Source organism: Aphis gossypii, chromosome X (genome assembly GCF_020184175.1).
Source record: "Aphis gossypii isolate Hap1 chromosome X, ASM2018417v2, whole genome shotgun sequence".
In the NCBI taxonomy this organism is placed as follows: domain Eukaryota; kingdom Metazoa; phylum Arthropoda; class Insecta; order Hemiptera; family Aphididae; genus Aphis; species Aphis gossypii.
In genome coordinates this window covers 24,161,256-24,177,001 of record NC_065533.1, presented here as the reverse complement: position 1 = coordinate 24,177,001, position 15,746 = coordinate 24,161,256, and the positions used below count along the sequence as shown (strand labels likewise).

Here is a 15,746-nt window from a genome sequence, read left to right as displayed (position 1 = left end):
TAAAACGAAATAGGTAGTAAAATATGAAATGTCTATGATTATTATTCAAAAATTATAATTTTATTTCTAGTTTAAGTATTTAATTTTCTTCATCAAATTAAAAATAATTTTATTTATAATATAAGAGGACCCGTGTGAACATTTCACACATTAGAATGAAAAATGGGTTTATGCCAAAATTGTATTGTAGTGTTTTAACCATAACGAACTTATCACTTTTGGTTAAGAAAATTCAAACTTCAAATTATATCGTATTTGAAACGGTATGTTTTTACAAATAAATACTAAAGAGGTAAGTTTTGCATCAATATTAAAAAATGAAAACAAACAAATAAAAATAATATTGTTGCGTTACTCACGGCTGAAATTCAAATTGATTGATGCTGCCACTTCACCCATTTTATTTTTTGCTTTAACCTTATAAAGGCCAGCATCCATTTCGACCACATCATCCAGCTCGAGGATAACAACATACGTGTTGGTAGCTACTGCCTGGATTTTCATTACGGTTCTGTGGTCTTCGGCCAGCTGAGTCTCGCCCCGGAACCATGTAATTTCCGGTTTGGGACATCCCAACAGTCGGCATTCAAATATCAATCGGTTTCCTTCGTCTTCTTGTCGCAGTTGTGGCTTCTGCGTGAAGCTAGGAGCAAAATCTTCGGCTACGCCCATTGTTCTAATGTGCAAGCCGATTGGTGCCCAATGGCGAAAAAAATACTGTCACCCTGTGTGCTCTATAGTGTGGGGGGACTTAAATTGTCAATTTAACAATTCAATAACATCTTTCGTCCTTTATGAGGAATTCTACATAATAACATTCTGAAAAAAAAAACATATTAATTGATATATTTTGTTATAATTTTATGTATTATAGATATTTCGTTACAATAAACTCATAAAGAATTTAGATAAATCAATAATTAATAGTCATACATTGTGCGAGTAAATTGTTTTTAAATTAAAAACTCAATACCTAGACATATAATGATAACCCATTAAAATATTTTATAAATCGTATTTAATAATTTATTTGAAATCAAAGTTAATTATTATCAAATATTGTCGTTAGTTATAAATTGGAATAATTAATACTCTTATTTATCATTAAAAGTGAATGTGTAAATTGTATATTATATCTTGATGTTAAATATACTCGTACATAATGTACGCATAAAAACTATAATTTATCATTATAATAAATTTGAACTACAAACTATAAAGTATAATATTATGTTGTATTAATCCACTATTATACTAAACGTAGTTGGAAAAGCTAACACTAGTTAACCATTAAGTATGTATCCGGTATTTATTTTGGTACCTAACTTACCTAATATCAAGTATTTTAAACCTATATTTAAAACTCTATATAAATAATTTATGACATAGTTTTCATAACTTTTTTAAGGTAAAATAATCCAAATTATTAAATAATTAATAAAAAGTACTACTGTTTATAATATAATACAATGTCACTATTTTTTAATATTTTTTTTGTTGATAAAATGTTTCTCAATTTCGTATAAAAAAACATTCCTTACTATTTTTTAAAACGTATAAATTAAACACAAATAAATTGATTTAAAAAATAATATAATTAAGTAAAAAACATGATATAACTCATAATTTATTTATTAGAATACATTTAAATTAAATATATTTAAAATTAATAATTATAATAATATATAATGTATCTGGGATAAGGTATCTGTGTAAAAGGTATGTATATGATTTAAGTCTACATAGTTTTACGTTATTTTATGGTACCTACAATAAAATAAGTCCCGTATTATATTTATTTTTTATTTTTAAGTATTTAGTTATATAAAATATTAACACTGCAAGTGTAAAAGTATGTTACACTACATAAAGACATCTTATACATTTTATGTATAATTTATTGAGAAAAAAAATTTAATTATTACATTTTGTGCCAGAAAATAAAGTACATAGATATAATATGTAAAAAACTAAGAAATTTAATCCTTGATTCAAATCTAAAATTAATTTTTGCACAAAACCAAAAACATATATTCGATTCAATCATATATTTTTATTACGAACGCAAAACCGTTGATGATTACACAACATATTGTAGATACTAAAAAGTCGTATAAGTACTCCTATATACATGTATATTATCATACATAGTATTGCATAATGATTATACTTGTGCATCTCCATATACTTCACTAGAAGTGTAAAGTTAACATGATGTATGAGAATAGTATACAGTGTAAAACCTCATGGTGTCATGACGTTTGATATTATAGGTACCTATACTATATACAATCTTTTAACGTATACAAATGTTTGTTTTTCTGTAAGTGTATATATTATATATTTCTTTTTTTAAACATAAAAAAGTATGGCTAGTAACCTATTTTTACATAATTTTCTGTTTGAAACTCATGTATTTGGAAATATATTTTGTTTTCCAATATAATGATATTGAATATAGATTATACGGTAAAACAATCAAAATCTGATTAAAGAAAGACGAGTAAGTGTACCTTTACTTATTATCTAAAGTATAAGAAAACTATGACATTTTAATTTTCTAAAAATATGAAATATTTGTATCAAGTATTTAAAAAAATATATTTTAATATCTAAATACCTATAACATAGGTACATCACAACTTTTCTTGTTTGGTCACCACTGAACTTGATATTTTTGAATGCGAAACTATTGTTCCCTAAATAAGTAAGTATGCTTTTATACTAGATATATATTTATGGCAACCGTTATTATAAATTAAAATAACATTTTAATTTGACATAATACTTATCAGATTTTTAAGTATAACATAGGTACATACATGTTTTATAGAAAATATGTTTTATTTAGATACAACATCTAACGATAATAATTAGCAAAAACTAGTAAATAAAGTGGGAAAATAGCCAATGGGGAAGATAAATAACTCGTTTGTATGTTTAAAAGAAATTAATATAAATGTGTAAGTATATAACTCAGCAAAAACATGAATTTTAGATAGGTGTACTAGTACCTACATTAAATAGAACACTATCCAAATATAACTATACTAACCTATTTAATAAATAAACTTATGAAAATTTAATTTTAACAAATAGGTGAAATTTATATTTGTTAAAATATGTATATACCTTTTTCGATTTCATTCCAAAACTTATCTGGCTTGTTAGTTATAGATCATAATAATTATTATTTATTATGTTAGTAAGTACACAATTTAATCTGAAATTCGTGTATCATTTATATTACAATTAATAATAAACTTTATTTATACGTATTTTCCATATTCCCTATTTAATTAAATATCTATTATTATTATTTATACAAAAGATGATTAAAAATAATAAATGTTCTCTTAAGTATTCATGTTAAGTTAAATCACATGACTAGTTAATTTTACGTTAATTTTTTCATACAACAAGATTATATCTTACGATTTTCAATAAGATTTTTTTTAAATTCTATAACTTATATCATAATATTGATTTAAAACCTATATTTATTTAAAAAATGAAATTTAGTCTCAAAATGTTATCAAAAATAAAAATCCGAATTAACGACAGTTAAAATCAAAAATAATTTTATTTAAAATACATTGTAAGAATTTATATGTTGGAAATTATATCTACATATTATTAGGGTTCAAGCTTAAATTATATATGTTAATATACTCAGTGGTTGTCAAAATTTATTTTGTTTTATTGGTCGATACTTGACTATGAAGCACAATATAGAGAAACTTCAAACATTTTATGTATACCATTCACTCTATAGCATTCATTTAAGCTGGCTCAGAGTAAAGGTTAATATTAGAAAATATGTACACTATAATTAGCATTTCAAACAAGCTGTACAATACTACAATATACAATATACTGAACAGTATAACAAATGTCAATAAATATTTGTAGTATAATTTATTTTAAGTGGCGTTTATACAAAGTCTTTGATTCAAAACATATTTTTAGAAGAAAAATATACATTTATTATTATTTATTAGTATAAGTCATTATGTAGGAGTGTGACTAATTAATTTAACGTTTCAAGTCAGCTGTTAACATAACATAAGTACAATATCATATATTAAATGAAACTTGTCAAGTAGGCTAAGCAAGGTCTTTGTGCAATTACTTGAAAATATTTTAACAACATAATTAGCTGAAAATTATAATTTATAGATTTGTGTGAACTCTAATGGATAAACATTAAACATACATATAGAAATCAAAAATAAATAAATAGTATCTAAGATATTTTCAGCATTGTCCATAAATTAATAAGTAACTACAACTTTTCAAAATGTTATTATAATTACAGCTGGTCAATTAAAAATGAAATTAGAACTATATCATTACAATTCTATCAAATCTTTCCTAAATTTAAAAATATTGACTAAAACTAGTTATGTTTTTTTTTTTTTTTTTAATAGACATTTAAATAGATTTTATTAGTATGAAATAAAAATTACGGCTTATAGAGAAAGTACATGCATTTAATGAACACATAAAAATATTTATTTCTTATATTCCATTAATAAGAACTACGAAATTTTGAATTTGTATATAGGTAGGCAAGTAAGAAACATTTGATAATTTAAAAATTACTTAAAGCATGAAATGCATAAATTATTTTGTTCCATAGTTTTTTCATTATACATAATAATTAAAATGTACATTAATAAAAACTCAAATAATATTAATTATAAATTAAGTACATATTATATAATAATGTTCATTAACAAATATCACCACTTGTGAAAAACATGTTAATAGTATACTGCAATATAATTTAAAAATAATCTTACAATTTGATTTTTAATATTCTTTGAAAATAAGTAAAATATAATTTCTGTTTAGATAATATAAAGCAAAATAATATTGTTACCTATACAACGTCTTACCTATGAATAAATACCCATACTAAATATATCATAACAGTTAATTTTAAAATAATGTTTATAATTATTATGACAATGCATTTTGCCGTAAATTAGTGTATTGTACTTAAATATATTGAATACATGTATAATGTACCTATATTATTATTTTTAATACAATTGAATCGCTAACTGCGGAAAGGTGACAAGTCCACTTTTCCTAATTGTTCAGGAATGATGAAAAACTAAATAACTTATGAAATATTAATGTAAAAACTTTGACATTTTTTTCTCTATATTAAATTAAATAACTTGAAAATTGCATTTAATTTGTAAAAAAAAAAGTTTTTTTAATTTTTTTTTAATTAATAAAGTTAAGTTATGGACATGTGTCCTTTTTGCAGAAAATATTGTTTTCATATCTTATTTATTGATGTATAAGGGGAGAATTATTATCAAAATTTTTAAAATATTGTTTTTATTCATCGATGTTTACCAAATATAACTTTTTAATCATTAAATATAAGTATAAAATTATTTTTCACGTTTTACAATTTTTTTTTTTTTTAAGCTTCAGCTTACAATTTAGATACATTGATGATACTTTAATACATTGTTGTCATTATATTTTTAGTTAAGTAAATCATTTTCATTATTATAATAATTATTTTTAACTAATAATAAGTTAAATTTGTATAAGTAAATTGTATACGACTAAGTAAACAATGATTTTAAAAATTACTAAAGAAATGATTTGATGGTATTCAAACAAATTGTAAATAAAAAAAAATACTTTCTATTTTTTTTAAGGAATAACATAAAATATTTTTTATAAGCAACGATATTCCATTTATTTATGTTAAACACATGGAATAAAAATGGTATTTTATTGAAACATTTTTATTTTATTTTACTATTCATATAATATTTTACATAAATCTCTATCAAATTTAAAGATTTACAACTGTATTTTTATTTACATAGTTAAAGTCAAATAAATTATAATCCTATTTATTTTATTTTGAGCGGTCAATGTTACTAGATATGAACACTATGAACAATTTGATTTTTAAAATCTATAATATATATACCATAAATTTAAATTGCTATTAAAAAAAATATGAATGTTTATTATATATAATAGGTGAATTGGATAACATAATAATTAATGAATTAGCGAGAAAACTTATAACTACCTACAGAAGAAAAAATAATAATCTTAAAAAGTAAACTGTAACAAATTTATTTATTTATTTTTTTTTTTTCGAAAATTTAAAAAAATTTATTTTTACAAATAAAAATCATATTGGTAATTAGTTATGTAGGTGCTTATATGTTGTATAATATGCATCATATATTATACTTATACACAAGCTTTTAATATTGCAATGTGTGTTGTATATCTTGTATACATCTTATTAATGTTTATCGTATAATAATTAAAAACAATTATCTTATCAGAATATATTTTTTCATGCATTTCAAATGCAAATCAAGTCTAATGAAAATACTTGAAATACATAAAAATAATCATTTAACATTAGAAAAATAAATACAGCATTGGTTTTAGTAATGGATTTTACCTATTTAACAATGTCCTTGAAAAATCGAGATGGTAATCAGACTATTTAATACATAATATTTTAAGCACTGGTATGGATTTTTGAAATAAAATATTTGAATTTGTTGAGTGTCACTAAATTTATTTAAAATAGAACGTCTACTTGTGGGAATTGGACCAAAACCAATATGGCGCGAGTGGACATAAAAATAAAGATGACTAATAATATTTACACTAATTTAGGGCGTGGACACTGTCCAAAATATCTTATTTTATGCAATCTTACACTCAATGTGATTACACTATTAATTAAAATTGATCATATCACTATTAACCTTCCAAACAAATTTTACAATTGGATAAGACTCCATCACTGATAAACTGAATAATTGTAAAAGATCACTTTAACGTCATTAAAAAAAAAAAAATTGTTCGATATTAGACTTGAGGTTGATTTTATAACCCATATAAATTTTAAAAATTTCAAAAATAAAAATGTTTGCCTATGATAAAAATACTTATTATGACATAAAGATAAAAAGCAGAAACAAATTGACTTTAGTTTTGGTTTAAATGTATGTATAACAAAATGTAATAAGTAATAACATCTAATTTTTGTGATTATACGCCGCCATGTAGGTATATAATAGAGTTGAGTATTAAAAAGTACTCGGTTAAGTACCTATTCAAATATTTATCACAATAATTTAATATTGTTTTGTCTGACATTATTTTTGTTAAAAAAATATTGGATGTTATAATATAACATTCTTATAGGACAACACTCAGAAATTACATTGGTTAAATTATTGGTAAACGACTCGATCGCCTATCTACAATTTAATTAAAATAGAACTAGATATAATTATAGTATTTTAAATACTATTAAAATCACGAAATTTTTTTTAATTCTCATATTTTTATCAGTAGAAAAAATAATCAACATAAAATAAAATAGAAGTATAAAATCAATAATTTATTTTAAGTCTTCAAACTGTATGCTTAAACATAAAAATTAAAGTTATAAAACAATTAAAAATAAAATTTTATTTTAATTCTAGTAGAAGTAAAATATAGTATAGACCACGAGTCTTCTCATTGATAAAATTTAATTTATTTTCGAATTTAATATTACACAAGTTATTTTGTTTTAATTTAAATTATATTTTAAAAATAATTAATATTTTAAATAAAATAGCAAAACAATAATGTTTTAATAAATATTTAAATAAATATTAAAAAGTATAGACTCACCTTCGAATAAGTTGCTCCATTATAAAAAAAATCACTTAACACAGCACATGACCACAACTCAGCGAGCACTAACAACGTTCATTCCTCAGTTCTTCCTCGAGAGATATTTTTAGCATGTGAATCTATCGAGAGAAACGTGATGCGGCCACAAATATTAAAAGAAAAAAAAGAATAGAACACATATTTCTGACGTCAGAAGTATTAACTAAATAGTTAAGACGACAGCATTTTGAATTTGACAACTCGTACACAACAATAGTATTTTTTCAATCATATGTTGATTGGCTTATATATGCATGTAAATATAAGTATATTTAAAATTATGTATAAATCAGATGAGCCAAATTTACATAGGCGCAATGACCAACTAACGTAAACAATGGGATTTGATAGACAGCTTTTGGATTGAGAACAAGAAATAATTAATCGGCAATTTTCCATCAATGAATGATAACGTCGAGCCAAAAACACAATAGTAATCATACAGGTAAATTGAATATCTTGTAGATAACTTTCATTTTTTTCTTGTCGAACAAACGTGAAATGCAATAACAAAACCATTTTAATAGGAGATATATTTTGGTCCAGAGTTCCATACACAATTATAACAAAAAACTTATTTAACTGATAATGATGCCATCATGCGATGAACCATTTTTTGATTCCATTTGTTAGTATAATCATACAATGACATAATGTATTATAGTACCTACTGATGTAATAATGTGTAAACGTATAACTATAATATTTATTCATATATTTATACTATTAATATAATTATGTAACATTTTTTACACATAAATAAATTATTAAATATTCAAAGTATTGATCTTCTAAAGAATTTATACATTTTACATTATTAAAAACTTAATTTGTAAATACTTTTAATATTATGTAATATTCATAGTTATATGTCAGAGGATGTCAGCACTCAATGCACTATTTATTTTCTCTCTCTGACAATATAGTAAATTTACGTTTTAGAACCAACATAATGTTCTTAAGTTGAATTTTTTACAATATTTTAATTTTTATGCAAGTTATGAGTACTGATGAGTAGGTAGGTATGTAAAAATATAAAATGTTTAAGTTTAAAAATGTTCATACCTCGCTTAAAATCGAAACATCGTAGAAAAGTCAACGTAAAACACAAATAATACTCTTCATTTTAAGTTTGATGTAATAAGAAAATTTACTCTAATAGTTAGGCTAACAATACTATAGTGGTTAACTGAACACAAACTTTCTGTATTACACGTGGGTCAGAGATAGAAAACAAATAGCAATATATGGCCATTTACTTCCTCTTATGGAGTAAAAAGTAAATTTTTGAATACAAAATCCACTCATTTATTATGTAACTACAAAATTTAAAATGAACTTATAAAATAATATATAGATTTGCATTAATGCATTAACCCAAATTTAAAGGTACCTATTTAAATGGGCATATTATACTATTATATTAAAATTAATTGTCTAACAATTATTTAGTTGTGATCTGACACTCAGATAAGTCAATAAAAAAATGATTTTACACTTTAAATCAATGATAAACATTGCATATAGAAAATATTATGCAGAATGAATTATTTTAGTAGGTTTTAAACTCTACAGCACTTCTTTTAAAATTCAATATAGGTGTTCTAACTCATAAAGAAAATTTTAATTTTAATATTTCAAAATAAATTGAATGATTAGTAAAAGTAACATCAAAATAAACCTCGTATTTTTAAAGTTTCAAGATTTAACGCTTAAAAGTATACATTTTGTTACAATCAATTATTTCCTTAATATATTTAAAAAAAAGTATGAAGTACGATTTAACATTAAAAAGTTTCATAAAAAATAATTTTAGATTAAAATTTTAAAATAATCGTTGCATTCTGTATATAATCTTTCAAAATTATTTTTTTCAAGAATAAATGGTATAAGCTAAAAAATTGTATCAGATATTAAAATGATTCCCCTTATAAAAACTTCTTTAAAATTAAAAAAAAATTATATGTATAATTCTGAAACATGTTAAAGATATTTAATTATCTACTTCAAAATATTTTTTTTTTAGTTTTGGATATTAGTAACCGAATTTTTATTAGAATTTTTAATATGCAATATATTATAGTTTAATTATACTGTTCTATATAAGTACCTTGATAATTAAGATTTTACTTATTTTACGTTCTTACTTAGGTATTTTGTATGTAGTTACTAAATATATATGCATTGGTTATTTTTAGCTCATAACCATTCAAAAAAAAAATATTAATATTATTATTTATATAAATTGGAAAAAATTGGAAAAATCATGAGTGAAAATAAAATAAATTGAACAAATTCTTGAATATTTTTAGAGTCTAGTCTTTTTTAACAAAATCGTTATTTGAATGCAGTGATATATTACCACTAATATACATGTATATTACTACATTTATTATTTCATATTTAAAAAAAATATTACACTAATAAGCTGGCTCTATCTCATTAAGTAATCAGTAAATTATCCACATTGTAAATCTTGGCTAAAATAATATTACAATAAATTTAAACTTTAAATGAATATTCCAACTATTTAATAGTAGGTAAGTAATAAACGATTGTGTACTCTGTACATGTTTATTATACTACAAGATACCTATAGACTTTGTTCTTTTAGTGAATTTCATAAATTAGTTTAGTCGTGATTTAAATGAGAAAATTAATTATGCAGATAAATATGTACTTACATAAAAGATCAATTATTTCCTCGGCTTGTATTTAAGTAGCATAGTTAACTACCTATACTATATGTGCTATATGTGCCAGCATGTTCATACACGTATATATAAAATGCAAAGCTAATACGTAAAAATAATGACTAAAATACATTTATCATGTATACATATATTATTGTTGTATTCATATGCATTTATTATTATCAAAAAGATAAATAGTATAAACAGAAAAATTTTAATTACATGTATCAAAAACTAACATTGTACGTTATTAAAATTCAATAAAAATAACACTAAAAAAAAAAACTATTCATACTAGAATCAACTATAAATATAACTGCAAGCCTTAGAGTTGGCAATTAAAATTGCATGGGTCATAATTCCAAAATGTATATAGTCTGTATAGTTTGTAATTAGAATCTCCGTATCATATATATTTTAATATGAGACAACAAAGATATTTGATTATATTAATTTTAAAATGTAATTATTCGATTTTAAATACGAGTACAATATATATTCAATTACTTCATAAGATTAACTAAAATAAAGAGTTATGCATTTTGTATACTATGGTAAAATATACATTATCACTGAAAAATTATTTTAAAATATTCAGAAGAATATTAAAATTTTAATTAAATATCTTATAAGTTATTTTCAACTTAAATTTAAATTTTTCCTTAGTTTTTATTTTCTGAAATATTTACAAGCGTAGGTACAAACTTAAAAATCCTAATCATTATAATAATATATTTTATAAAAGAGCGGTCATCCTACTAATAACTGATTCAGATAGACGTGTTGACGTGACATATTAAAACACGCGTGGGCGTATAAAAGATAAAGTGTTAAAGTAAAATTTTCAAGAAATATGATACCTAGCTAGGTATCACTACAATTTAGTAAAATGTGGTTATATTTGCATTACATAAATTCAATATACAATATGTTATAATATGTTATTTATGTTAGACGTATAAAGATATATTTCAATTTAAATATGAGTAGGGGTTATTTCTGATAGTCGAGATATTTAATTAAATTTATATATATTTTTTTTTAAGTAGGTACATTTTATATTATTGTTTTAGTATTATTGAACACGAACTACAGAACTTTTAAATTACTCTCATCTATTAATACGTGAGGTGTTGACCTTTGAACATTAATCTAAAATTAAAATATGAATTTAATTGGAATGTAGTCCTGAAAGATACTATAAGTATATTACATATTATACTATAATTTGGTTTTAAAAATTTAAAAACTAATTTTTAAGTAACCTATTATGCATAAAATACTAGTTTACCCAAATTCATTTTTTTTAATTTTGTAAATTATTACTGAGCTTAAAATAAGGCATGTTCTAAAATTTTAATTGGCTATATTATGTTCTAATATATACTACATTTATATTAGTAATAAATCGGATTTAGTATAAGAACTAAGTTAATATAAAATTTATAGCAGTAGGAATTTTTTTTTTAAATACGGCGACGATTGCATAATATTGTTACTTTCAAATTTAATACCACGAAAAATTCTGTTGCGCCGAGATGCGTGCCCAGAGCTCACCAGCTAGGTCTCGGTCTACGGTCTGGCTTTTTTATTTTTAGTACGATGATTCCTAAAAATATTTTAACATCTAATTGTCTAACAACAACCGGTCACAGTATGTTTTAAAATTAATTCAATAAATAAAAAATTAAAATTTATTTAGAGCGATATAGTTAAGTACCTACTTAATCAAATCTTTTAATAATTAGAAATGTACGAAACATAGTAAAATACAATGAAATTAAAATAATATAAAATTAATAGCTTTTATTAAACCAATCATATATTATAGGTATTCATATGTATATGAGATGCATGTATATATTATAATATTATTTAAATTTAATATTTGAACGATTTTTACAGAATACATTCATGTATTTTTAGAATGTATATCTTATAAATTTATCCCTTCATCAAAAATACAAAATAAATCATAATACAATATTTATCAAGTATACAGTATAATTGTATAAATATAAGTAAGAACGTATAATTTATAAATGTTTATAATATCTATTTTATAAGATGGCCATCAAATTAATAATTGTTTGAAGTTATTATTAAAATGATTGTTTAACTATAAATTAACAACCTAGATATTCACAAATTTTAACTGCCATATAATATTATTATTCTATTTTAAATTTTAATTGATATGTTGGCATATAAAAAAATCTAATTAAAATCCTAAGCAATAATCGTAAGAAAAAAACCCGTTTGCTTTTATTACTTACAGCTTACTCAGTTTATAAAATTGTAATATATTTTATTTACTCCTTAAACTTTTTATTTACACATTTATCAAATACTTATGCATAATACATATATACGTAATGTAGTAAGGCGACAAAAATAAGTAGTAATCTGAAGATCTAAAAATACATGAAAAAAACATAATATTATAAAACAGCACGTCCATATTATTAATTTATTTTGTCATGGATTAAAATTTGATATCTTGTGTATATTTATAATACTGTTGAAAACCATAAAATGTTGACAACAATATGGAGTATTGAGTCCAATTTTTTTTTAACTAATTTGATTAATTTTTATTAATTATGTGTCATTATTCAATATGTTGTTAATAATTCTTAAAACATTATTTTAAACTTAAAATAATTTTTTTTTAAAATTTGAATATAGTGTTTTGAAGTATTATTCATTTACATTCGTGTTCTCTCTCCCACTATTTCTTCCTCACTCCCTCTTGCAATCTATTCCTCTCTATGACTCACATATATATAGATAATATATACACATCGTAACTACTGAACTGTGGTAGGTATTTTAAACTAGAATAAAATCACTATTACTCTCTCTACACTACAGTGCACTTCAATAACTATTAATAATTTTAACACATTATTTTCTGCCGCATGATCAGATAATGTTATAAAATAAATGTATTCTAAAACATATTTACCATTTACGTGCAAATTCAATCAAGTTCTATAAACTCTATAGTTATAAAAATGATTAAATTATTTAAATTATAAAATACCAAATAAAATATTGTCAATATAATACAATCCATATGTAATTATAACCTAAAATTCGAATTAAATGAATAATGTAATAATAATTAATAATTAGGTATGCTATTAAACTAATAATATTTTTTATAAAATTGTTTCCCGTATTGTTTTCCATGTCATTTTATACATTTATTTTTTATAAAATCGACTTTAAAACTCACAAAACGCTATGAACGAATCATAGATATATACAACAACCAACGTGTGTAATATACATAGATATATTATATCTATGAACCAAATGTATTGGTACACTGTAATTGCAATGTATATCAATGTTTCGAATGTTTCGATTAATCGTATAACGAAATGTATACAGTAGTTGAATCAAGTAAAAAATTAAATTACCAACCCGATTCGCGCATCAATAACTACGGTGTGTTATAAATTCCATTGTGTTACGGACTGACTTAAATATTATTCAATTTTATTTTAACAAATCTATATAATAATGTCACTAACCGATAACATAAATGTTACTATATGTTACACAAATATGGCTAACTCACCGAAAATTGGCAACATTCCATGTCCCAATCCGTGTAATTCAATACAACTATACGTATTTTTAGCTATGAATTCGCAATTATAATTTTCAAATGTCGTATGTGTAAACTGAATCCCCGGGCAAAAATGTTACGTACATTTCAATGAGAAATAAAAATACAGATTATTAAAGATAAAAATGCAAACAATTTGATAAAAAATATCCTCTCGGAGGACGCAAGTGGACAATATTCAGAGAGCGTCAATATACACTTTTACTATCAATGAGCCGTGATGTGACACTCCGGGGTGGAGAGGCAGGGCAATAGCGGTGGTAGGTTATTAATACATTTTGCCACTTATAAATAGACGATTTTCTTATTTTTTTCTACTTCCATTGGTTTTTTGATGATGTGCCAGGACAGTTCGGTCTGCTTCAGTGAACTACCAGAAAAGAATATAAAAACGTTCATAACAAAAATATTACAAAATCAAAATCAAATGTCTAACTATACAGGTAGGTAGTATAGGTACTTATAGATATATGTCAACTAGCATAGACTTATTTACATTTCATTTTATTTTTGACGAGTATAGACATAGGCTAATTTAATTAATGTAATGATAAATATTAACTTCCAGTCAAGTTAAATATTTTTATAAAGTATTAATCGTACTATTTTGTAAATCCCTTTTTATTTGTAACAATGTATTACTTAATATGTACATAACTATGTACTTTCTACACTCAGGCTTATTATTTTTCTAACTTTCCCTAATGTTTTAGAGAAATTCGCAAAATGGGTGCCGATTACTTTTCTATAAGAGTTTGTTATTATTTTCGTAAAATTGTTTGTTAAAAGGCAATTTGTTCAAAAAATATAACTTTTGATGTGTATAACATAAATTCATAAGTATCCATTTAATTATGCTTTGAAATTATTTAGTTATTGATAGTTATGTATGTATGTGTTAAGTACCTATGTGCTAACATTTTTTCAAAAGTCTTATTCAAATTTTAAAATGTATTGGTATAACATAAAACTTGCATAAACAGCTATATCTATATAAAAATGTATAAATATTTTTTTTTACTTATACCTGATGAGTTATGATATTAATATGATATGTAATATAAAAACTTTTGAAAGAAAATTAACTCCAAATAGCAGTCATTAATATTTAGGTAATACAAGTTCTTCAAATGACCATTATAATATGTAAATACTGTTATTCAGTATACTATGTAGCACATCAGTGTGATAATTTAATATAATATAAATAAATTAAAATGTTTGAAGGGTTATATACTTTATTAATCAAAACTGAAATTGAAACTGAAATAATACATTTTTGAGAATCGTTATTGAATAAGAAATGTTATATTCTTTAAAACCGAAACTTGGCTCTTGGAATAAATATAAATACCTATAAAAAGAATTGTATAACTTATTGTACTATTATATAATTGATAATTATCATAAATTAATAGATTTTATGGTTAAAACTGTAATAATAGAAATTCCAAAATTTCAAATATACAAGTTTAAATTCCTACCTAATGTGAATAAAAATATAAAAGGCATAAAAGGTACGTTGCCTTCTATAGTAATAATTCTAAACTAATAATGGGTCAATATTTTATTTAATAACAAAATGTATGAATATAGTACACGTATTAAACTGGCATTGACATTTATTTTGAAATTAATTAATTAATTAAAGCTAAAAGATGTGTTAAATGAATGGACAC

General features: G+C 22.7%; 1 protein-coding gene across 18 annotated transcripts in view; it reads right to left on the bottom strand.

The window, feature by feature from the left end:
• The window catches only part of LOC114120994 (twitchin), a 79,050-nt gene extending 71,203 nt beyond the window's left edge, over positions 1-7,847 (bottom strand). For all 18 annotated transcript variants that reach the window (XM_050207985.1, XM_050207989.1, XM_050208000.1 and 15 more), the window contains exons 1-2: positions 7,693-7,847; positions 360-819 (exon numbers count right to left, since the gene is read on the bottom strand). In XM_050207985.1, the coding sequence (XP_050063942.1) occupies positions 360-672 (313 nt within the window). In that variant the 5' untranslated portion in view covers positions 673-819; positions 7,693-7,847. The remainder of the gene's footprint in view (positions 1-359; positions 820-7,692) is intronic.
• Between the last annotated feature and the right edge of the window lie 7,899 nt (positions 7,848-15,746).